At 34.3% G+C, this 25,916-nt stretch overlaps 1 protein-coding gene and 1 long non-coding RNA gene across 2 annotated transcripts; both read left to right on the top strand.

The window, feature by feature from the left end:
- Nucleotides 1–11,020: 11,020 nt before the first annotated feature.
- On the top strand, nucleotides 11,021–24,560 carry LOC110809381 (U1 snRNP-associated protein usp106-like). The gene is made up of 13 exons (XM_022035191.2): nucleotides 11,021–11,276; nucleotides 12,058–12,110; nucleotides 12,553–12,721; nucleotides 12,915–12,978; nucleotides 13,338–13,417; nucleotides 13,532–13,685; nucleotides 14,203–14,264; nucleotides 14,397–14,459; nucleotides 15,298–15,356; nucleotides 15,683–15,764; nucleotides 17,224–17,267; nucleotides 17,363–17,611; nucleotides 24,311–24,560. Exons 1-13 carry the CDS (start codon nucleotides 11,130–11,132, stop codon nucleotides 24,327–24,329), a joined length of 1,245 nt encoding a protein of 414 aa, XP_021890883.1. The 5' UTR covers nucleotides 11,021–11,129; the 3' UTR covers nucleotides 24,330–24,560.
- Nucleotides 17,619–23,731, top strand: LOC110809382 (uncharacterized). The gene is made up of 2 exons (XR_015818757.1): nucleotides 17,619–19,436; nucleotides 19,549–23,731. It is a non-coding gene; the product is annotated as an uncharacterized LOC110809382 (long non-coding RNA).
- Nucleotides 24,561–25,916: the final 1,356 nt, after the last annotated feature.

Below are 25,916 nucleotides of genomic sequence, written 5' to 3' on the forward strand. Positions count from 1 at the left end.
AACAGGTAAATTTTTAATGAGAGAAGACGGATTAAGAGAGAATCAAGCCAGAAAATGGAAGACTTTTAAAGAACCAAACCCCAACTAAAAAGGAAAGATTACATCAAGTCCTAAAGTTTCATTTATTTTCTCTCTAATTTTCTACAATCAATTAAAATCTTCTCTATTAAAAAAAAGTTTCAAAAAATGAAGATCTTATCTAACCTAATTAGTCAAAATGTTCTTAATTTATATTAACTTTTCAATAAAAGTAAGATTTAATTTATACAATTAATTTAGGAGATCTATTTCTTTGTATTATCCACGGTCTTACTCTATAAATATATATTTAATTCCTAGTTATAATCATTCAAGATTGAAATCAATAATAATGTGAGTTTTATTCAAGAGGGGCTTCTTCATCTTTCTTGTTGAGTAAGGAGTAGATCTACTTGTCAATATAATTTTTTATGACATTCTTCCATTGTTTTTTTAATCATTTATTTTCCAATGATCTTAGTTCATATCATTCTTGATAGAGGGTTAAGTAGGGAGGGTTTTCATAAGATCAAATTCCTGGTGTCTTGAATGAAATTATGTGAGTTCTTGATCATGTTGGTTGATATTGGATTCTGAATCATTTGATATTGGAGTTTTGGCTCCATTTAAATCTACTATCTTTTATTTTTATACTTTTAATTTTTTGCACCATTTCTTTTATTCATTTATTCAAAAAAAAAAAGAGTAAGCCTCATGCATGGATCCAAACAAGAAGCAGCAACTTATAGTTCTTTTTATTTGTAGTCCTTATTGAGAATAAATTTTACCACTAATTATTTACTTTCCTAGCAATTTACATTTTCTACATCATAAAAAAAAGAAGAGAAAATAAAGAAAGGAAACCAATAAAAGAAATCTCGATTAAGTAACCTACTAATTGAGAAAATACTTACCTTTTGATGTTCAACATTTCTTTTTACTACGGTGCAAGAATCGAACTTTTTAAATGCAAAATATATATATATACTACTAATCATTCTTTATAATCAATGTGCATTCATACTTACACATGTCATCAAGTGCCAAGACTCCATCTTTATTATAGAGCACAGTGTACAACGAGTATAGATTGGTACGAACTTCTTTTGGATTTTTTCTAAGGGTAGTACTAAATCCCTACATCTTATATAATTATCTTTTCTTGTGCTTTCAGTTTATTTTATTGCTTTAAGATCTAGTTCAATAACATATATAAGCATTTAATTTGCATCTTAGTGCCTAACATCGTACATAACACACTACCTCTTCACCTGTGTGTTAAAACTCTTGCGTCTAGTATTTGTGTGGTATTTATTACATAAAACTGCTTGCAATATCTTGAACAATACTTGAAAATACTTTGATTCAAGAGAGTCTATCTGACATTCAACTTGATGATAAAAGATAGAGCAGTAAAAGGTAAAAGTGGGTGAGATTATCATAAAATAAAAGCCAAAAAATACAAGAGAATTAGTGAGGAATTTTTTTTACTAACCCTTTTATAGATAATCTTCTTAAAATGTCAAGTGAGCATCAAAGTCCCTCCAACATAATGCTCTTTATGGAGACTATGCAGGAAAAATTAACACAGCTTTTTAGAAGGTAGATAAGTTGAGTAGTGGTCGAAGTAAAGTAAGACATGAGACCCTTAATACAATACGACCTAGAACTTAATATCCTAAAGATGAGGTTGGGCCCTGCAATGATGATGAAGAAGACTGGGTTAGAATGAGAGAAGACAAGAGGGACAATAATATCAGCTCAATCAAAATGATCATACCACCATTTATAGTTAAGAATGATGCAGAGGCCTACCTAGAGTGGAAAAGAAAAGTAGAGTTGATATTCGACGGCCACAACTATGGTAAAGAAAAAAAATCAAGCTGACAGCTGTATATTTCACTGATTATGCCCTAGTGTAGTGGAATCAACTAATCCCCACTTGACAACGTAACAAAGAATGATCAGTCTCCACTTGGAGAGAGATGAAGGCCATCATGCGAAAAAAATTCCTACCCTCTTATTATTATAAATAAATATATAAAAAATTATAACGTTTGATGCATGGATCTATGTTTGTTGAGGACAATCACAAGGAGATGGAGATGACCATGATTAGGGCCAATCTTAAAGAAGATTCAAAAGTAACTATGGTAAAATTCTTGGGAGGTGTTAATAAGGAACTTGCCAACATTGTAGAGTTACAACACTACATAGAGTTGAAAGACATGGTGTAACGCTCCTTTTTTTTTTCATGTTGGACGTACTTAACAAGCAACTAATTCCATAACCAAACGGTCATGCACAAGGAAATACTAGTATAATCCATTATCCAATGATCAAGATAATCCTACAATCATGGACAAGACATCGCACACAATACAACCATACTCAATATCTATGCTACCATCAATTCTACATATTCTATTCAGTCAAAACAGAACGAAACTCTTCATCCTGTACTCTACACACTAGGTTCAAAATTCAACAACTTCTATCCAGACTCTGTCCCTACATCATCTGTAAAAAGGAAAGAGTGAGTTCATTTAACTCAGTACGGTAAAACTCAAAATACATGTGTGAAATGCAACAATATAAAACCCTATGCCTCTACCAATAGTTCACTACTGAACTCCAATTTTCCCTCCTGCACCTACAACTCTACCTACCCTAGGTGTCCGTTCCCTGACGGCACTCCAGGCGTGCGAGTGATACCATTCACCGCCAAGATTGGCAACCATTAACACCTATCGACCCCTAGTGGGCCACGCACGCACACGAGTTTCAATCATTTTCGTCACCAACAGTGGCGACCATCATTCACCTATCGACCCCCTATCAGGCCACACACACACACTCTAATCCTTCTCTCCCGTCACCATCATCGGCGACCGTTAGCCATCTCACGACCTATACCAGGCTACTCACACACACCCAATTTTCATTCACTTGCGTCACCAACATCGGAGACCGTTACCCATCTCTCGACCTATACCAGGCCACTCACACACACTCTGATCATTCCTTCTCGTCATCGATATCGGTGACCACTAACCATCTCTCGACCTATACCAGGCCACGCACGCACACCATTTTTATTCACTTGCGTCACCAACCTCGGCAACCATCGTCTACCTGTCGACCCCCATCGGCCATACACACACACACTACTCCTTCTTGTCCACTGTCTCTCTCTCCGCCCACTGCCTGCAACATGTCCTAATTGCCCCCACTCACCCCGTCCTTCTTCCCCCAAGGCTCCAGCTACCCCACTCCATCCCCCAAGCATCTCACTCACCCGGTGGATCCTTCCCTTCTCCAACATTCACTCCCTGCCTCTCCCTAACTCTCTCTCGGGCTACAACCTCCTGCCACACCATCACGCCACACCATCCTTCTCACCTCACTCACCCCGCGGATTCTTCCCTTCCCCAGCGTTCACCCACTGCCTCTCCCTATCTCTCTCTCTCTGTCTCCCTCTCGGGCTACAACCTCCTGCCACACCATCACGCCATACCATCCTTCTCACCTCACTCACCCCGCGGATTCTTCCCTTCCCCAGCGTTTCCCCACGGCCTCTACCTATCTCTCTCTCAGACTACGTCCTCACACCACAACATCTCCCTATCTCCTTTCGCGTTGCTCACACAGTCCGCTATCTCCCACACCGTTTTCCTGCCCGTACCGTCACCTTCTCTCTCTCTCCTCCCGCGATCCTCATGCGGTCACTTCCTTCATTTGCGCACCTCTTTTCTCTCTCCCGACCTCCACTCACTCCGTATTCCTATCTCTCTCCCAATCTCTGCCCGTACCGTCACCTTCTCTCTCTCTCCTCCCGCGATCCTCACTCGGTCCGCTTCCTTCCACCCGCCTCACTACACACCTCACCCAGCCTCTTCCGTATACCGCTACCTCCGTAAGCCGTGGCCACGCACGCCACACATCCAACCATTTCACAATCAAATCAACACACACATTTAGAGGTTGGTACCGTACCTCCTATTTCCATTTTTCCCTCTTTTGGTCGAATGTGCTATCACCGTCCGCGACCTCCACTTCTCTCCGCTCTGCTTTCTTTCTCCCTCCTTCTGGAACCTTCATTCCTCTCATCTCTCTCTCCTGCTCCCCTCCTTCCTCTGCTCTCTTTTTCCCCCTTTTTTTCTTTTCTTTTCTCTTCTTCCTTCCCCCGCCCCCTACTTAAATCACCCCAGTTTTTCCTCAAAACGACATCGTTTTCCCCCTTTCAAAACGACGTCGTTTTTCCCTTCCCTCTCTCTTTTTTTTTCTTTCTCTTTTTCCAGTTATTACACGTGGTGTACATGGCCATAAAAATCAAGAGATAACTTAAGTACAAAGGAATGAACACATCATTTTTCACCCCTATTTATAACTCAAAGTTGCCCAAGAAAGAAAAAAATAAGGGAGCATACGAGAAAAAAGAAAAGTACACACCACCTAATACAAAAGGCAGGGCATCTAACTCATCTCAAAAGTGTAGTATTATTAAATACTTTAGGTGTCTCATAACCAGACATCGCCTCTCAATGCCCAAATAAGAAGATCATGTTATTGAGAGATGATGGTAAAATTAATAGTGTCAGTGATTGCGAGAACGAAGATAATGATAGCATGCAACCACTAGAAGATGCTGATGAAAATATTGAATATCTAGCTCAGGGGGAAGCTTTGGTTATCAAGAGAGGTATGAATGTCCAAGTGAAGCTAGAAGAAAATAGTTAGAGATAAATTATCTTTCACACTCATTGCTTTATGAATAGAAAGATATATAGTCTCATTATAGATGGGGTTAGCTGCACCAACTTTTTTAGTATTATCCTAGTTGATAAATTTGGGTTGACATGCATACATCATCCTCACCCTTACAAGTTGTAGTGGTTGACTGATTATGAAGAAACAAAAGTGACTAAACAAGTGTTAGTTTCATTTTCTATTAGGTGATACACTAATAAAATACATTATGATGTTGTACTCATGCATACTAGTCACATTCTACTTGGCTGAACCTGACAATATGATAATCATGAAACTTATGATGACTATAGGAATCATTATTCCTTTAGCATAAGTGGTCAGCATTTTACACTTTTACCACTATTACCTGAAAAGGTATTTAAAGATCATCAACAGCTCCAAAACTCCATAAAATTCGAGACAAATGAAGGGTTAAACAACATTAAGAGATAGTGTTAATATAAGAAAAATGAGCTAAGGAAGCCATTTTTCAAGAAAAAATTATTAATTCACCCCAAACCTTCTTTATTTAATAATATTGTTTTGCATGACATTTTCTCAAAAAAAAAAAAACAGGATTACTAAAATCCTTACATAAGAAGTGTCTTATTCGAGAACGAATCATTTTTAAATGGGGAGAGGATGATGTGAGCATGGACATGGACCGTAAAGAGAAGGTTCAATCCAAAAAAAGAGAAAAACAAGCTTAATAATCCAATTATATAATAGTACTTACATCTCAATTCAAGTGGAAAAGGTAATCAAGTAAGAAAATGAAAGACTTTTAAAGAACCAAATCCCGGTTAAAAAAGAAAGATTACGACCAGTCCTAAACTTCCATTTATTTTCTCCCTAATTTTTTACATTCAATTAAAATATTCTCCATTAAAAAAAGTTTCCAAAAGGGAAGAACTTATCTAGCCTAACTAGTCAAAATCTTCTTAATTTTTATTAATTTTTTAATTAAAGTAAAATTTAATTTCTACAATTAATTTAGGAGATCTATTTTCTTATATTGCCTACAACCTTATTCTATAAATAGACCTTCAATTTTTAGTTGTAACTATTCAAGATTGAAATCAATAATATTATGAGTCTTATTCAATAGAGATTTCTTCATCTTTCATGTTTGGTAAGGAGTTGATTTACTTATCAACGTAATTACTTGTGATGTTATTTTATTCCTTTTCTTAATTTATTTTTTTTATTTAATTCTTAATAGAAAGTTAAGTAGGGAGAGTTTTTACATGATTAAATTCATTTGGTACCTCGAATGAAATTATGTGAATTCTTTATCACGTTGGTTAATCTTGGGTTCTTCATCACTAACGTTAGTAGCTCACTTGAATTCCCAGCTTCAAGAAATAGATAATATGAATACACCCTTATAATTACACTGTGTATGGAAATGCAAACTGCTGTTATATTATTGAATTTAATCGGGTGGGTCACCCATGATGGGACTCAACCCAGTTGGGATAACTCACTTATTTAAATTCAAAATTAAATTTGTAGTTAGTTACCACATCCAGTGAAAGTTACACTTTTTTAGTAATTCGTAAAAAGAAAAAGTAAAATAGAAGAAAAAAAGATATAGAGAAAAAACTTACTCTCTCCCCCTCTCTCTCTCTCAAAAAGTTCTCTTTTGTGAATAATAATAGATTTTTTAGTTTTTTTTTTTCAAAAGTTTGAATTTCTATAAGAGATATTTATTGCATAAAAAATTTACATGCAGTTTGTATGCATTAATGTGATTGTATATGATAGTATACAAAATAATTTTGAAAAATTAGTTACACAATTGATTTGTAGATTATATATTAATTTCATGAGTTTCTAACATTTGTGTCAGAGCATTTTAATTAACTGCATGTTTAATTTCGTTCCAATTTGTATTTTTATTGAATTTTTATGTAAAATTCGTTTTCTACTTTGGTAATAAAAATAATGTTGTAGTACTTAAATATGTGCAATATTGGTATTAAATGAAACTAGAGACAAAAGCTTTAATATGATAGATTATTAATAATTTTTGAACAAAAAATAAAAGAATTATGCATTTTTAAAGTCCATCATGTTTAAAGAAAAATGTTTTGTCAATGGAGTTCCTGTAATTTTCTTATGGTACAGAGGTTAAAGATGAGGGCATTTTGGTCTTTTAACATTATTTTTTTGTTTAAAATAAAAAAAGATTCATAAAGATAAACACCAACTGTGGGGTTTGAGGGTTTGAACTCACAACCATAAAGTGGAGAGCCTTGCACTTTGCTAACTAAACTAAATAGATTTTAAGTATATAAAATAAATTAAAGATTAATTGTCATCTCATTTTGAGATGAAAAATACGAGAGACGTTACATATATCATTTGAGTTAAGATTTCAAGAGATCGTTCAAATAATTTGTTATCTCTTTCACAATAGTCGTATGTTAAAAATATACTTGAACGATTTCATGTGCAACATTGTAAACCCATTGATACCCCTCTCACAAAAGGTAAAATTTAAAAGCCAAAGGTTGTGTCATAAAATACAAAAAAAAAAAATCAACAAAAGAGCAAACTTTCTTATTCAAGTGCAATTAGAAACCTTATGTATGATATGATGTGCACAAGGCCTAATATATGTCATGTAGTTGGAATGTTAAGTAGATATCAATCCAACCCTGGTCAAGCGTATTGGAAAACGGTGAAAATAATCCTACGTTATCTCAAATGAACAACTAATTATTCATTATGTTATCAAAGGGTTGATTTACACTTGAAGAGTCATACATATGCTTATTTGAGAGGAGATTTAGATGAAAGAAATCTACCTCTGGATATACTTTCTTACTAAATGATGGTGTTATATCATGGAGTAGTAAGAAACAATCATGTATAGCCCTTTCCACAATGGAAGCTGAATTTGTAACATTTTCAGCTACAGTGCAATAAGCTATTTGGTTAAAAATACTTATGGACCATTTGGGAGTCAACAATATTACTAGTGAACTAGTAATTGTGAGAACTGTGACACTCAAGTAATAATAACATATACTGAAGATCCCAAATTTAATAGAAAAATAAAACATATAGATATTAAATATAATTTCGTTAAGGATATGATTGCACTAAAAGAAGTAAACATGAAGTATAGATTTATGCACAACATGGTAACAGATCCATTTATAAAGCCTATACCAAGATATACATATTATATGCATGTTAAATTATTAGGTTTGCATAGGTGTTAAATGTACTTACATCTTATATATTTTCCAACCATATTCACTGGTTATGTTATCAATGAAATACTTTATTTTTTTCTCTTATTTCCTTATTTACATTTGTTGTAAAGCATATATACACAAATATGTGTACATATATTGCATACATTTATACATTTAGATAAAACATAACAGAAAGATATAAGATTGACCTTCTCACATAGGCAATCACCTTTTTTATTTGGTACAACAAAGATGAGATAAATTTAAGCTAATTACCTAAGTGGTAATTGAGAGCCAACTTAAATATTAATAATTGTTGTCACTTATCAGGGTGAAGAATTAAGTCATAATAAAATTGCTAAGTTTATGACACTAAGTGAATAATTTAGTAATTAACACTTTATATGTCTTATTCTCATATTAGAGTTCTGAAGATATGTAAATGAACTCAAGTTTAATATTGAACATATCAGCTACAATATGTACAATATTTATAAAAAATAAAAGACATGCACTCTACAAAAATGAGAGAATACTGTAACATGTGATTCATACTACATGTGCAACTAATTTAACCAAAGGGTAATAAAATTGAAATCTCAACTTTAATATTGTGTAAGACCCTAAGATTTTGAAAGAATCTCATCTAATACCCTCATGACTCTAATATATTTATTAAACCTTTTAGTTAATACTCCTTATCTTAGGATTTAACCAAAGGGTTATGAATGATTCGGTTTAATAGAATATTTATGAAAAAGTAAATTAAATAAAATGTGAAAGAATCAAGATAAAAGAAAGATCACAATTTAAATAACATATCACATTATTGATGTACATTTACTATTTGGCCAATTATGTTAATCTATGAAAAAATAGAATTATGAATGTACTCGATTTATTAGTTAAATAAGATCATTACGGATGTAAATATGATATGTGATATAGGTTATAACATACAATTACATATCAAACCTTTAATGTTTGAGAAGCTATATACTCTTAATAGATATATAGCTAAAGTACTCTCGAAGTATGCATGGTCACATGGTCTATTTGTGTATGTGTCTTGTATAATTGAAGAGAGAGGTGCTCCTATCATGTGTGAGTGAGAGATATTAAATTTAATCAGGTGGGTCACCCATGATGGAACCTAATTTAGTTAGGATAACCCACTTATGTAAATTTAAAATCAAAATTGTAGTTAGTAATTACATCCAATGGAAGTTTCCTATTTTTTAGTAATTGTAAAATGGAAGAAAAAAAAGATACATAGAAAAAACTTACTCTTTCTCTCTCTCTCTCTCAAAAAGTTATGTTTATGTGAAGAAGAATAATAGATTTTTTCGTTTTTTCTCTTTAAAAGTTTGGATTTCTACAAGAATTATTTATGTTGTGAAAAGTTATATAAAACTCGTTATGCGTTAATGTGATTGTATACGATACTATGCAAAATGATATTAGAAAATTAGTTATATAATTGATTTGTGGATTATATGTTAATTCAATGAGTTTTTAACATATATAATAAACTTGAAGACATTAAAATAATAATGATAATTATTATTATATCTTTTAAAAAATATAAGTTACATATTTACGGAACAATTAAAAAAAACTATAAAGAGTAATATGAAGTTTTATTTATTCATAATTCACGTGTTACTAGTTAATTTTTTGAGGTAATAAATTACGCATTTTTTGAAAGGAAATTTAAATAATAATATTTTTTCATCTGCATTATTATATTTTTTAGTTTATTTTTAAGAAATTTTAAATTAACCAACTAATATCAATTTATAACAATAAAATATAAAAATATCAAAATTTACCTCTAAAGAGTTGCAATCTTAGTTACAACTATTTTGGTTATTGTTTTCTCACAAAACAAAAAAAAAAAAAGAGTTTCCTATTTAGATATTTGAAAGCAACTTTTTATAGTAAAGTTAAATTCAATATTTCCTTCTTAAAGGTTGCTATTAATTACTAGGTGCGAAAGTTTAAAATCTATTATTATTACTAACTTGAATTTTTCGTCACCGACCTTTTTTTTTTAATCGTATGTTCGTAGGAGAAGTTGCTTTTATTGGTAGTTCTTACATCACTTGTTCACAAGCATACGACATGGAAGGAGGCAATGATAATCAATCAATACTCTAGTTCAAAGTGTGAACAAAATTAATCAAATGATGGACTCTATTAAAAATACTTTGTAATTAATTTACTACTATAATAGCTAATATATAATAAATAATTGTGTTATTTGTTATTAAATATGCACTTTGGTAAAAAAATAAGAAAATAAATTATAGCAAAAACGAAGTTTATTTAGTAAACACAGAAAATTAACAAGTCAATTTTTTATTTTATTAAAATAATTTTATATTTAATGTAATTATATATGTAATTTATTTATTTATTTTTATAATATAAAAATAATTTTAAATATATTAAAATAAAATTAACGTGATAATATAAATAATAATTATCTATTTTATTTGATATAATAATTATATATTTAAACATAAAAATAAAATTCAAGTATAATTACATTTCTATATGATTTATTTTTAGTTGACATTATATAATAAGCTCATAATCATATATTTATTTTTTTTACATCTTATTCATTTTGCAGACTTTCCGTAAAAAACAATAATATGTTAATTTTTGTATCTGAATTTTTTTTTTTACTTTTTTATAATTTTTTTTCCATATAACATAATATTTTTATTATGTTTTATATATACAAAAAAAAATTATATTTATACTTTACACATGACAAACATCTAGTTTTTACTAAAAATAAAGAGAGTAAAATTATATTTTAATTAGTAAATTAAAGTGCCAGAGATAGATTATATAATGACTCATAAAATTATAAATTTCTATTTAATTCTAAGAAGTAAGAATTTCTTCTATACATTTTTTTCTTGTTTATAATTTAGTGTTAAAGTAATTATATAATTTTCTTTTTCTTCTATTCATTTAAGCTATCGAGTTGATTCATCGTCATATATATATATATATATTATAATTATATATAAAAGAACCCTTTCAAACGCCAAAAAGAACAAAAAAAAAAACCCTAATCGGGTTCAGTGACGGTTTGCGGAGGAGTTGCTGGATAGAGAGAAGGCAACGGGGAAGATGGACGCCATGAGGAAGCAGCTCGATGTGCTCATGGGAGCTAATCGAAACGGTGACGTAAAGGAGGTGAACCGCAAATACTACGATCGAGATGTTTGTCGTCTCTTCTTGTCTGGCCTTTGTCCGCACGAACTCTTCCAATTAACGGTATTCCTTAGTTTGAGAATACGTTTGCTTAATTAGTTTAACAGGCTTTGTTTGTTCTTGAAATTTTTTCCTGAGGCCCTAATTTGTCAGTGTAAGCGGATATTCAGTTAAAGTCTTTTTCATTTATGAGAACGCGAAAGAAAAATGGATTACACGCCTCTTATTTGATTTTTTGCTGCTTCCTGGGTTTTATATGGAGCTAAACAGGATTCCTAGACTATAGAGCAGGAGAGAAATCAATAGTTCTAGAGAGAGAGATGATGCAGCAATGCAAAAGCTTTTTTTATGTTAAAACTCGTATGCTAGCCTCGTCTGAACATGTTATTGGAAGAAGCTGGCTTGCAAGAGAAGAAATATATATATGTAGGGTTCTGCCGCTCAATGAGTTTGTGCGCTGTGCATATAGATATCTGATATCTACACATATCTGCAAGATATATGTGTTTACTCGGGTATAATTACATACATGCCAGCATGTAGTGGGGTAGACTGGGAGAGAGAATGCAATGCCGTGTAGGTTAACTACAATATGAGGTTCGTTCTGTTGTGCCCTTTTTCTAAATTTTTGTCCTTCCCTTTTTGCTGTTTTTGCTGGATGAGACTGGTTTTGTTAGTCCTTGCACTAAATTGTGCGCGCCAGTTTATTTTTTATTTTTGTTCTTTTTCCAAATCCAAAACAGATTTTGTCTTGAGGTTATATCAGTTTTGAATGTGCTCTTCTTTGTTATTATTGGCTTATTTTAATCTTCTGACCCTAGATCTCGTTCTTTGGTTTGAGCAGAAAATGGATATGGGCCCCTGTCCAAAGGTTCATTCTTTACAGCTGAGAAAAGAGTATCCTTCTTCATTATTTTTTGGACTGATAGTTCTTTATCTTAATTTTTGACAAAAATGTTGGGATGGCAATAAATTTCGTTTTTAGAACAAGGGGAGAGTTAGCTGGATAATCTTTTTGCTCTAGGATTTGGCGTATTAGAGTCTTGTTAGACACTTTTGAAATCCGTATGTAGATCATTGGCAATATGATCTGTAAATGATTTGTATCTTGGACGTCCTAGATCAAATGTACTTTTTTGACAGAAAATGTGAGTTTTATTAGCAAATCACCTGGGTTGCCACCTGTATGTAATACCTGTTCAGGTCTCTGTAGGAATTATAGTAAACGTTTAATTTTGAGAGGCACGAAAGTCATCAGTTAGCATTTAAAATATGTTTAACCAATTGAAGGTATGGTTTATTTCTTTTTTCTCTACTGTAGTGCTTTAACTCTTTTTAGATATGAAGAAGCCAAGGCAAAAGGTGTTGATAACTATGATAGAGAATTGGAAGATGCTATAGATAGGCTCATTGTTGAGTGTGATAGGAAAATCGGTCGGGCTCTTAAGCGTCTTGAAGATGAGGATGCGAAGGCTGCCATCGCAATATCAGTCTCGGAGGTTACTCAGGTTATGATCTAGTCTTTCTGGGTTTCTTTTTATTTAAAAAACACTGATATTGGCAAAGAGACCAAGGTAGTTTTATGAGACAACATATCTGAAAGATCAGCAACCTCTGATTTGTTATTGGATGACTGTAGGAACTTAAGTGTTCTTCTGAAATTCTTTACTCACTTATCTGCACTATTTGTTTCTATTGCAGACACCTGAAATTCTTGAGTTGTCAAAGCAGATCAAGGAGAAGCTGAAGGAAGCAGATCAACATGGTAATATATATTTGAACTAAATAATTTATTATGGTCCTGCTGATATGGTTGTTAGAGAAGGCTTCTTTTTCGAGTTAAGGCAGATTCCCCACATTGATATAGCTTTAGAAGCTTCTCCTTTTTGAACTTTTTTAATGCATGTAAGACTATTTTTTCTTTGTTTTAAAAGAAGAAAGATAGTGTTTTTAATGTTGGGAATGTTCTGCAGTTTGCTGGTAGTTGCTTTTTCTTTATTTTGTCTTAGAATTTGTGGGATCATTTTTCACTTGGTTTAATACTTTTCATGATTATACGTTAAATAGGTGCTTGAATGCTGATATGCGTTTTGGAACAAATCCGTTATCTTCTTGAATTTGCAGATCTTGAAGGCAAGACTGACCTAAAGATTCGAGCTCTGGAGGTAGTTGAAGAACTAAGGACAAAACGAGCTGATAAACAGGTGCATTCTACTTTCTTTTAACATGTAGTTTACCATGTCATCATGGAGATGATCATCTACTTTTTATATCAGATTTCCAGTTGCATAATAACAGGCTTCTGTTTGTTGTCATAGTCCATACTACTTTTGGATGCATTCAACAAAGATAGAGCATCTTTGCCTCAGCCACTTCAAAATCCACCTGCTCTTGCACCTTTGCCAATACCTGCACCTGATCCTCGTACACAAGAAATGATCAATGAGAAGCTAAAGAAGGCAGAGGATCTTGGTAAGATAAACTTTCTTGTGATTTGCTTATTACTTTGAGAATTCTAAATCCACAGAGCTTTTTTCTTTTTTTTTTTTTGAAATAAAAGTGTGAAATAATATATACGCCAAGTGGGCGCTATCCATATACAAAAAATTTACATGTCTATGAGGATATTTACAATGTAGCAAAAGTAATCCAAACTATCAATATTACGCCCCAAAAAGGTGAAACCATCTATCCTTGATAGTGACAAAATCAGTTTTTTTCTTTTAATAGGTATACTGGTCTCATGTTATAAACCTGCTTCTCATGCTAGCCATTTTGGTGTATTGAATATGGTGGTAGTCATCTTCAGACCATTACCTGCATGGGCTTTCATTCTTGTTATGCTTTCTTAAACCATCGGAAATTTGTTAGTGTCTTAATTATTTTCTGGAACCCATCTGGATGGACAAATTTTAGGTTTCACCTTGTTTTGACCCTATGCTGTTCTGGAACTAATTAATTTGTCATTCTCAAACTTTACATTTCTCAGGTGAGCAGGGAATGATAGATGAGGCACAGAAGGCATTGGAAGAGGCTGAAGCACTGAAGAAGGTTCTTTTAATATTTTTATTTGTATTTGTGTTTGTCAACAACTTTTTTGTGAATCCTTGATGTTTGCTTCTCGTACTGTTTTTAAACCTTTTACTTGTGGATAACAGTATGCTAATTTTTGTTTCAATTCAGCTGCCTGCCAGGCAGGAACCTGTTCTGGATTCGTCCAAGTACACTGCTGCTGATGTTCGAATTGTAAGTTGTTAATTTTAAGTCAAGAGGAGAGATTTAAAGCTTAGTAGACAATGGTGTGAGCTATGTGGAAGATATTTATATATATAAAACTGAGGTAGAACTAGTCTAGTATTTTGTGTGTTACTATTGTTTCTTGAAAGAAGAGTGGGAAAAGTTGATCCAAAAGCCTGTTTTATATGTAATCATGAACAGTCAGTACCCATGATTGACTAAGCGCTAAAATTTGATTCCTTATATATGGTGTATTTCAATGATTTCTTTTGCACGGTTTACCGTGATCTAAGAGAACACATGTTTGCAATGCTGCCTTTTCCTTTTGCTTTTTTTGTTACTTTTGAGGATTTTCAAACAAGTAATTCTTGAAGAATAAATGCTGGTACATGCTGTGTTGGAAGTTTTTAACTGGAAAAGGATAAACATGATATATTCTCTAGTTAAAATGTCTCCCAATTTAAAATTCATCTTAAGAACTTAGGGATCTTGCTCCCATGAGGTGGCCTCATCTGTCTTGATTGAGTACTTGATGAACAGTAAACCCGTTTGTTTTTGGTTGGATTCTGTAATGCGAACAAAAAGTTGTGTTTACCATGGACTGGTTCTTGTGGGGCTAAGACATTATTTGCTACCAGGCAGGGATTGGCTCAATGTGGCTTTGCCTTAGGTGGGCCTAGGTTATCAAAAAGAACAAAAAGCGAAGTCAGGGATTTTATGCTCTGACGTGAACATGCTTGTTTTGCTGCTATAACTTCTTGATATCATCACATACTTCTTTTTCGTTTTCCTCATTTATTTGCTTTCCAGAGCTGATGATTATAAATTAATCCCAATGTTGTTTCAGACTGATCAGAAGCTACGTGTTTGTGACATTTGTGGAGCATTTTTGAGCGTCTACGACAGGTGCAGTCTTGGTCTTGTCCTTTATAATATGGTTTTATTGCTTCTTATCTTTACTAAGGGCAACATGGAAATAAATGCTTGGGGTTTCAAGTGCTTCAGCTTTTGACCCGACTATTATACCTCCTTGTCACCAGCAGGCTTTTGGGCCCAGTTTTACGAGGATAACTTTTGCAGCTAAAGAATGTGCGTCTTTTTCTGTTTTATAATGCTTGAAAAAATCATGCTATTGTTGAAGATTATGGGGCTATTATGCTGTACATCTGTTTATTTAACAGGATTATGGAAATTCTGAATGAAGCATTTAAGTTTTTTTTTCTTGCTTTCAGTGATCGTCGCTTAGCAGATCATTTTGGAGGGAAGTTGCATTTAGGCTATATGCAAATTCGGGACAAATTAGCTGAACTTCAGGTAGCTATTTTGTTTAAAGTTAATTGTGGTCATCTTCTTGATTCAATTTCTATTTTGGTCAGTGTGCTTGAATGAAATGCTAAGGAGGTGTTCTGGGATTAATATAAGTACTAAAAACTTCTTTTCATCTTCTTGAAGTAATTTCTAACAGATTTTCGTTTATAATTAATCAAATTTGCATGTTGGATCTTTTTGCTTATCTTTCTTTATGAGAAAAGGGGAAGGCTTAATTAATACCGTTGGTCTTAGGGTTGAATGTTTATTTCCCCTTGTTTTTGGTATGTCCTTAAAGTGGTCTTGTGGATATGTTGGTTCAGGTGCTGGTATAATGTTTCACTTTCTTCTATAGAGATTCTCGTTAGTGTACCCTCTGTGAGTTTTCTAACCTCAGAGACATAATTTTGTTGCATATCTTCTTGAGTGATTTTGACAGACACCAGACTTTGCATCACAGATGATTCACCAAAAAGTCATGTCTGTAATTGACACATTAGTTGCAGATATGTTTGATTTATGCTCTTATGTACATCTGCAACCAATTAGCGTTTTTTGCAAAATCAAATCATGCAGTTGTGGCTTTGAAAGGTTTATATGCATATACGTTCAGAGCGCCAAACTATGTGAAAAATAACTATGCACAATCTAAAAGCTATTATGTGAAGGAGCTTGTGTGCAGGAAAAGGATGTCGTGGGAATTGGACGTATTTCCTGAAGAAGCCATTATTCTTCTTTTTAGGATTTTCATTCTGGTTTTACATAAAAAAGGATTTTCTTTCTGTTTGTCTGTACCTTATCCAGTGGTACTGTCACCTCTAGTTATGTTAGTATTTTGCTGACATATTTATCATTGATATTTGATAGGGAAACTCTTTCAAATGGTCAATGGCTAGGAATATAGAATATCTTAAATCACAAGTAGTTTTTAATCATCTGTTGGCCTGTGGCCTGTAGCCTTCGCACAAGGCTTTAAGTTAATGACCATGTGCTGAAAATCAACAAATGTGAGTATGCTTTTGCTAGTTTGTTAAAAGAGTGGTGCTTAATTATGGAAGTTCTGCCTTTCCAAAATTTCTGTATTACCTCAAGTGATATGCTTGAATTTGGTCAGAAAGAATAGCATAGTTATTTTCTGAGTTTTAAACCATAAATTAAATAAAATACAAAAAATATGGTTCTTAAATCTCCTTGTATTTTCTTACCTGACTTTACTGTTTTGTGTGTGCTACATTTGCCATATGCTTTTGGGCTGGGTTGTTTTTATATCACTTGGTGTCTCCAATTTTTGTATTGTGGAGAAGGTGCATTAATAATGAGAATTTGGGAGGCTCACTGGGTAAATGGTTTCTTTAGTCCTAAATAAGTTTCCTATTCCTTATGGCAAAGGGGCTCAACTGAGATGGTGTTTCTGTTGTTTGAAATATGGGTTTTAGTAGCACTCTTGTTGGCAATTATTTTTCAGGAAGAAAAAAACAAAAGTCGCAAGGATCGATATGACGACAGAAGGTAATCTCTCATTTTATTTTCCCTAGCTGAAATGAAAATGTTACTCTTTAAATTTCTTTGTAATATTATTCTTGGTAAATGTTTTTTATGTGTAGATCGAAGGAAAGGAAAAGCAAGGATCGGGACAGGGAATCTAGTAGGGATAGAGAACGTGGAGAAAGCCGTGACCAGGTAAGGGACTATGATCGCAGGAGCAGAGATCGTGACAGGTATTATGATCGAGATCGTGGTTATGATCGAGAACGTGATAGGGATTCGGATCGTTCTCGCAGTTATGATTCAAGAAGTCGGCGTAGGTCACGCTCCCGTTCTAGGGAGCGTTCAAGGGACTATGATCGCCACAGGTACGTGCTTCATGTTTCGATATATATGTAGCACTAAAACCTTGTTGATGTGTAAGATTGATTCTGTAATATCATTCTTTAGATGAGTAATCATGCTGCTAAGGTTTCACTTTCTATTGAGCATGAAGTAGATCTTGTCAGTGTCAGTTATGGCTCACACTATGATCTTGATCAAACTCAATCGTTTTCCCGAAATAAAATCCTATCAAGTTGTCCGTACGTTTTTTTTTTTAAATAAGATAAAACTAAGAACATTAATGCCAGTTTTCTAATAAAAAATTTCTTTAGTTGCTATAAAGATTAATTTCATGATCAAGGAGGGAGATTTTGGCTTTTTCTTAGCTGGCATGCATTATATTTGATCAGCTGAATATTTATTGACTGGATTTGTTGAGTGGCAGTGTATCAAATTTAGAAAACATTAGCAAGGCAAGAGAAATATCATTACCTAAAAGAAGAGTAAGGGCAGGTATTCTCAAATCTAAAGGTTAAGTGCGGGATTCTAGAATAGGAAAGTAACAATGATATGGGATTACATGTAATTCTATGTTTGGTTGACTCCTTAAGTAATGAGGATTCAGTTATTCAATAACCAGATCCTCCAAGATTTCCTCTCAAACTCTATCCTTATCTTTCTGAATTAAGGATAGAAAGTCAGGGTTTCTTGGGGTAATCCTGCTCCTACATATATCTGTGTTTTTCTTCATCATTTAATAATACTTGTGGGAAACGATTTTGGAAAATTACATGGTGTTGAAGCAAGGCACTCCAGAAAATTGCCTTCTTTGAAACCCAAACCAAATTTCATGACCAAGTACGGCATGAACACCTCATCGTCCAAGGTAACCTCAAATCCTGAAGGAGTAACAATCAGGAATAATCATGGAGGATCAGGAGGACTATCTTCCCTTATCACAAGCCATAAAGTTAACGGCCACAACTACCTTCAATGGTCGCAATTTGTGATGATGTACATTGGCGGAAAAGGTAAAGATGCATATGTTACAGGCAAAGTAACAGTTCCAAACAAAGTTGTACCAACTTCAGGGTCTAGAAAACTGGGATTCACAGGGTCATGACATGGCTAATCAAGTCCATGAAAAATGAGGTAGGAGAAAACTTTCTCGTATTTGGGACACCAAAGGAAATATGGGTAGCTGCCAAAGAAACTTATTCAAGTTCTAAAATACTTTAGAATTATTTGAAACAGAAGCCAAACTACATGGTGTCCAAGCGATCTCACTGTTACCCAGTACTTCTACACTCTTAGCCGATACTGGCAACAACTAGACATGTTCGAGACTCATGCTTTGAAGTGTCCTAAAAAACAAACTTGTACAAGAAGATGGTAGAGAAAAAGAGGATCTTTAAGTTCTTACTTGGTCTCAGCAAGAACTGAGATGAAGTGAGAGGAAGAGGTGATGGGAACTAAGTTTCTTCCAAGTCTTGAAAAACATTTAGTTCGTCGAGAAGAGAGTAGAACAAATGTAATGATGGGAACTCAAGTTCCACACATGCGTTGGAGGGATCAACCTTGGTGACCCGGGGATCCACCCAAATCACTCCAATGAAAACCATGATCATGGTAGAAAACCAGGATACTCGAGAGAAAACTACTAGAAAATTCATAGTAAACCCATTGATTGGAAGCATACACACAGCGACAAAGATAATTGGGCCCATGCTGCCCCACAGAAGAAAAAACATCCCTGAAGAAAGTCCCTTTTGTAAAGAGCAGCTAGAGGTGCTCTAGAAGCTCCTAAGTCAGAACACTCTCCATCAGTTTCCTGCTCCCTGTCTCGGACTAGATTGATAGCCTAGAAAGGTAACAATTCCACTGCCTTGTTTGTTAATACAAAACACGCAAGTACTTGGATTGTAGATTCTAGTGCTTCAGATCACATGACTGGAGATGTTAAATTATTCCATCAATACAGACCTAGCAAGGAAAACTACCATGTTCAAACTACAATGTTCAAATTCCTGATGGTTCCTTCTCCAAAATTGAAGGTCTCGGGACAGTGAGAATTACCAAGCACGTGACTCTAAACTCAGTTTTATATGTTCCCAATTTGGATTATAATCTTGTTTCATTAGTAAATTGACTAGTGATCACAACTTTGAAGCTAAATTCTTTCATTTCACATGTGAATTTCAAGAATTGGAATCGGGGAAGAAGATTGGTAGTGCTAAGATGTGTTCTGGAATCTACCTCCTCAAGGAAGGTCTTTCTCTTCAAAACCAGACCCAAAATGCTGGTATGTCTTGTAAGCGGTTGTTATCTTTCTAATAAAGATGTGAGGTTATTACCTTTCTAATAAAGATGTGAGGTTATGTTGTGGCACTATTGACTAGGTCATCCAATTTTACATACCTTGAAAATTGTGACCATCCTTATTCATTGATAAAAGTTCAAAGCTTTTCAATTGTGAAGTGTGCCAACTCTCCAAACATACACGTAGAAGTTATCCTAGTCTCACATACGAACCTTCTCACCCTTTTGCCTTAATTCACGATGATGTGCGGGTTCTTCAAGAGTGAAAAACATAACAGGTTCAAGGTAGTTTGTATCATTATTTAATTTTTTTTTTTTGAAATAAAAATGTGAATTGTATATTGATAGGTACCAAAAGGAATGATGCCCATGTACAAAAATTTACAAGTTAATTAAAGTATAAAAAAGGTTCTCTAAATCTGCCCTAGTATATAGAGAATGACCCATTAATAAAAAATCGAGGGTCTGGAACCATCTATACTTAGAATATCAAATTCATCAACATTTTCAACCCATCAAAAACCTTTCTATTCGTTTCCTTCGACACCACCCAAAAGATAGTAAGCGAAATAATCTCCACTTTTTTTCTGCAACCACTAATGCGCTTCCAAGCCCACAACCTCTTCCCTCACCAGACCTGCCATCACTCAATTAATACCAAGCAACCCATAAATCATAATCCACAGCTTATAAACCACAGGACACCATAGCAAAAGATGATTGCAAGTCTCTTCCGTCCTCGTACGCAAATAACAAGGATTGACCCGTACCTTTCCCTTTTCCCCAAATTGTCAATTATCAGACAACGTTCCCTGGTGGCCTCCCAAGTAAAAGACGGAACTCGGGGATGGACTGTTGTGTTCCACATTTGTATCATTTATTGATGATCATAATAGGTTAACATAGGTATTTCTTATGAAAGAAAAAACTAAGGTTGGCCAAATCTTCCAAAACTTCAATAGTATGATACAAACTCAATTCCATAGCAAGATTCAAGCTCTCAAAACTAATAATGCCAAAGAATATTTCAAAATCTGTCCTTGGCGCCTATCTCCCTAATCAAGCATAATTTACATAAGGTCATGTGTTGACACTCTGCTACTAAACAGAGTTATTGAAAGAAAAAACAGGCACCTCTTAGAGGTAGCCCAATCTCTCATGTTGTTCTCCTATGTTCCAAAACATTTTTAGGGAGAAGCAGTTCTTATAACCACATATCTCATCAGTTGAATGCCCTCAAGAAGTTTACAATTCGAAACTCCATGTCACACCATTCTCAAAGTCTTCCCACATACCAAGATTGTGTCCACATTGAATCCAAAAGTATTTGGGTGTTCCACATTTGTCCATATACAGTCCTAGCACTGTAGGAAATTAGACCTAAAATCCATTAAATGCATAATCTTGGATTACTCTCCAAACCGAAAATGCTACAAATGTTATCCTCTAATCACCAGAAAATTCTGTACTTTAATGGACGTGACATTCTTTGAAAATCAGCCATGTTACCCAAACCTGAAATTCAGGGGGAGAAAATTGGAGAATATCAGCTTTGGGATAATGACCAACAGTCAAGGGACTCTATATGGTTGCCATTACCTAAACCAAACTCAATACCGATTCCCAGCCACCTCCACCATGCAAACTACAACCTGGAACCACTGATCATACAAAAAACCAACAGCAAACTCAATCTCTTGATGATCGCCTGATCCCATCTTACCCAAGAGTCAAATGTAGACAAACACCTGTCCCTCACCTCAATCATGGATGACAACCAAAACCTTAACGAGGAACTGATTGTCTACAATTGGAGAAGGAAAACTGAAAGGGAGGTAGGGCACTCAACACACTTGATGATCAAGAATTTGGACCTCCACCAATTCGCACCCAAGATCACACCGACAAGGAAATTTCTGGTCTTGACTCTACATCTAGAATGGATGACTTAAATATTCTAATTGCTCTAAGAAAAGGAGTAAGAACTTCCACAAACTACCCAATCTGCATGTATATTTCTTATAAAGGATTGTCTCCATCCTAGAAGCTTTTGTATGTACCATTGACGATGAGTAGATTCCTAATTCCATCTAGCAGGCACTCAAGAATCTTGAATGGAAATAAGCAATTAGAGATGAAATTAGAGCACTTGAGAAGAATGACACATGGGTGATTTCTGATCTTCTCCTGGAAAGAAAACTGTTGCCTGTAAGTGGACTTTTACTATTAGCATAAGGCAGATGGAAGCATTGAGAGACTACAAGCCAGACTTGTTGAAAGAGATTTACTGTATCATATAGAATAAATTGTAAGGAAACCTTTGGTTTAGTGGCTAAACTCAACACTATAGTGGCCAGGTAACAACTTGATCTCAAAAATGCTTTTCTGAATGGAGATCTTGAGGAAAAGGTGTACATGAACATTGCTCGAGGACTTGAAGCAAACCTCAACATCAACGAGGTCTGCAAACTGAAAAAATCTCTTTATGACCTAAAACAGTTTCCATGGGCCTGGTTTGGGAGGTTTACAAAGTCCATGAGAAAAATTGGGTATGCTCAATATCAAGCTGACCATACTCTCTTTGCGAAACGATCCTTATAAAAGAACATTGCTTTTCTCACTGTGTATTTTGACGACATCAGTCACGGGCAATTATGAAGAGGAACTGTTGAAGCTCTAAAAATTTCTGGCCATGGAATTTGAAATAAAAGACCTTAGCAATCTTAAATTCTTTCTAGGCATGGAGGTGTGAAGATCAGAGAAGAGTTTATTCATCTCACAATGCAAATACATCCTGGATTTACTGAAGGAAACTAGAAGGCTAGGTTGTAAGCTTGTAGATACCCCAATGGACCCTATTACAAGGATAGGAAATAAGAAGGGAAGTAAGCCAATGGACAGGGGGAGCTATCAGACACTTATTGGTAGACTCATCTATTTATCCCACACCAGACAGATGTTAGGTTCTCAATTAGTGATGTCAGCCAATTCATGCATGACCCAACTAAGGAACGCATGGAGGCTGTGTACAAGATTTTGAGGTACCTCAAGATGACTCCAGGAAGAGGATTACTTTACAAGAAGCAAGTTACCTGGGACATATTTGTTTTCTGTGGTGTAGACTAGGCAGGAGATGTGAAGGATAAAAGATCCACTTTGGGTAATGTTCCTATGTCTAGAGGTACTTAGTTACATGAAGAAGCAAAAAACAACCTGTTGTTTCGAGAAGCAGTGCTGAAGCTGAATTTAGAGCATTCACATTGGGAATTTGTTAAGGTATGTGGATAAAGAGACTCCTTGGTGCATTGGAGATAATTATTAAGACACCTATCAGCCTATACTATGGCAACCAGACTGCCATTAGTATAACAAAGAATCCTGTGCATCATGACCAAACAAAGCAAATAGAAATTGACGCCACTTCATTTAAGAGAAAATTGAAAATCCTGTAGTTCAAGTGATCTGCATGCCTGCAAAATCACAGACTGCTAATATCCTCACTAAAGCCCTTCCAGTAATCACCTCTGAAGAACTCTGTAGCAAGCTATGTTTGTTCAATATTTGCAACCCAGGTTGAGGGAGAGTGTAGGATTCTAGAATCGGAAGGTAATAATGATATGAGATTCCTTGTAATTCTAGATTTAGTTGACTCCTTAAATAATGAGGATTTGGTTATTCAATAACCAGATCCTCCTAGATTCCTCCCAAACTCTACCTTATCTTTCCGAATTAAGGATAGAAAGTTAGGATTTGTTGGTGTAATCCTACTCCTATATATTGCTGTATTTTTCTTCATCATAATAATAATACTTCTGAGAAATAATCCCTCAGAGAATTACAGGAAATTTAACAAGGCAAGAGAAATGCCATTTCCTAAAAGAAGAGTAAGTGAAGGTATTCTCAAATCTAAAAGGTTTGGTAAATTTTCTTACAAAATGAGATTTGATTTTATTGTCAATTGATTAATCTAAAGTGCCAGCTTTTTTTCCTCTGGAAAGAGATTTTGAATGTTTCAATTTCAGTTATATATATATATATATATGAGTAAAAGAAGTTGGACCCTTATTTAAATGTGTGTATTGAACTCAGGATCTTGGCCCCTAGCTTGGGGAACAATGACCACCGCTAGGGCCAAGGCCAGTGGAACTTAATATTAGCAGTAAGAGTTCTTTGCAATTTGGCTCCTTCAGATCGTAATCCCTCAGGTGATGGGCCCAACAAGATTTTTAAAGCTTGGGGATAAGCTAGATAGAGTTACATGGACCTTATTCTTATGGTGGACTGTGTTCTCATCAATGATATATAATTCATTGCATATTTAATGAAATTACTAAGATCAATGCTATCTAATTACTGGTTTCATGATGCATGTAATGAGAACCTTTTTTAAATGCTTATAATGTAATTTACTTAATTTCTTTCAGGCGGTATGATCGATATTAGATCTTTGTGGATGGACTGCCAGATGGATTTTGGGATCCTTGTTCTTGTCTAGGTAACTCATTCAGGGAGGTTATAATATTTGGTGTGTTTGTACTCGTAATCTTAGTGGAGATTGACAGTTGCAACTGTTGTGGGTATAACTTAAAGATTTTCATTACGCCTGTCTTGAAGAGGGATGCATACAGTATCTTTATGCCTCTTATGATATTTAGTTATGCTTGGTTTGTGTCATTCAAAGCTCAAAGTTTTTTTACTCTCTTAAGAAAGCAAGCCAAAACACCGACCCATGAAACCAAACCTTATAACCGATTGGAATGAGGAAAAAATAGAGGAACAAGTTTGAGGTGGGGCTGGGCGGGGCGGGGCAGGGCAGGGCAGGGCGTGGATTTGGTTGTTGGAACAAGTTTGAGGAGGAACAGTTTCTGTACTTATTATTCAAAGTTGATTAATGTTATGTATGATCATTCGCCATTTTTTGGCTGGTCCGTTCTCAAGTTTCCTGTTATTCTAAATGTCTTTTTCTTCATTTAAAAGAAAAGAAAAAAATTGAAGAAGATACAGGCATAATTGGTTTAAAATCTTTAGCATGCGGAGAGGATACAAAGTAAATAATAGGGGGCAAAGCAAGTTTAGAGACTTGTGTGTATTTACTGACGCTTATGGTTTACTTCATCAAGTTTAATCAAAAGGATATACCAAACATATAATAGTAATGTAATTATAGAAATATAATTGAGATTTAAATTTAACATATCTGAAAATATATGGTGATAATATGATTGGGTGTTCAAAATTTTTGAACTGAAGATGTTTCATTTATTTGTTTTTTGTATATATATATATATATTTTAAATTAAATGCTAATAAATTAAATTATCTGTTTTAGAAGTAGTCTGATTGAGTTGAGCTGGTACTTTTAAAACAGCATATGGAAACTTCCGAGTGTCAAGGCAGCTAAATTGCACCCCGGGCGTGAGGATTCGCGGGGTAAATTGATACTCACTCGTGTGATATTATCAGTGAGTTGTCTTGAAAGAAATGAATTGAGTTTTCTCACCTTTTTACACTAAACAACATATGGAAGCATGAAAGTTTAGTTTTATGTAAATTTTAAGTTTTATTTGTTGAAATCCGCATAATGCATTTTATATTTTATAATGAATATAAAGAGGTAAATTTTAATTTTTTTAAAGAAGCCATTTGGTCCATAAAACTAGTTAGAAATGATAATAGGAAATAGTTATAAAATTAATCAATCATACAAAAACCAGAACCAGCATAAAAATGAATTAATAAGAAAAAAACCTCAGAAGCATAAAACAACATTAACAGGTGAAGGAAAAAAATAATTGATATTTATACGGGGAAAGCAAAACAAATCACATAAATTATTGATGTTTATACTGGAAAGCAAATTAAGTATAACCAAGTACCGATATTAAGAACACGCGTCATGTCTAGATTAGTCGTTAATCGAGGACATAGATTAAGAAAAACCTCCTCTGCGATTTGCTGAAATAGCCCCACGAAGATAAGTTGGTATCAAATCCAATCCAATCCAATCCAAAGAATGCCCTTTTGCCATTC

The sequence above is a fragment of the Carica papaya genome, chromosome 1 (assembly GCF_054855325.1).
Source record: "Carica papaya isolate Zhongbai chromosome 1, ASM5485532v1, whole genome shotgun sequence".
NCBI lineage: Eukaryota > Viridiplantae > Streptophyta > Magnoliopsida > Brassicales > Caricaceae > Carica > Carica papaya.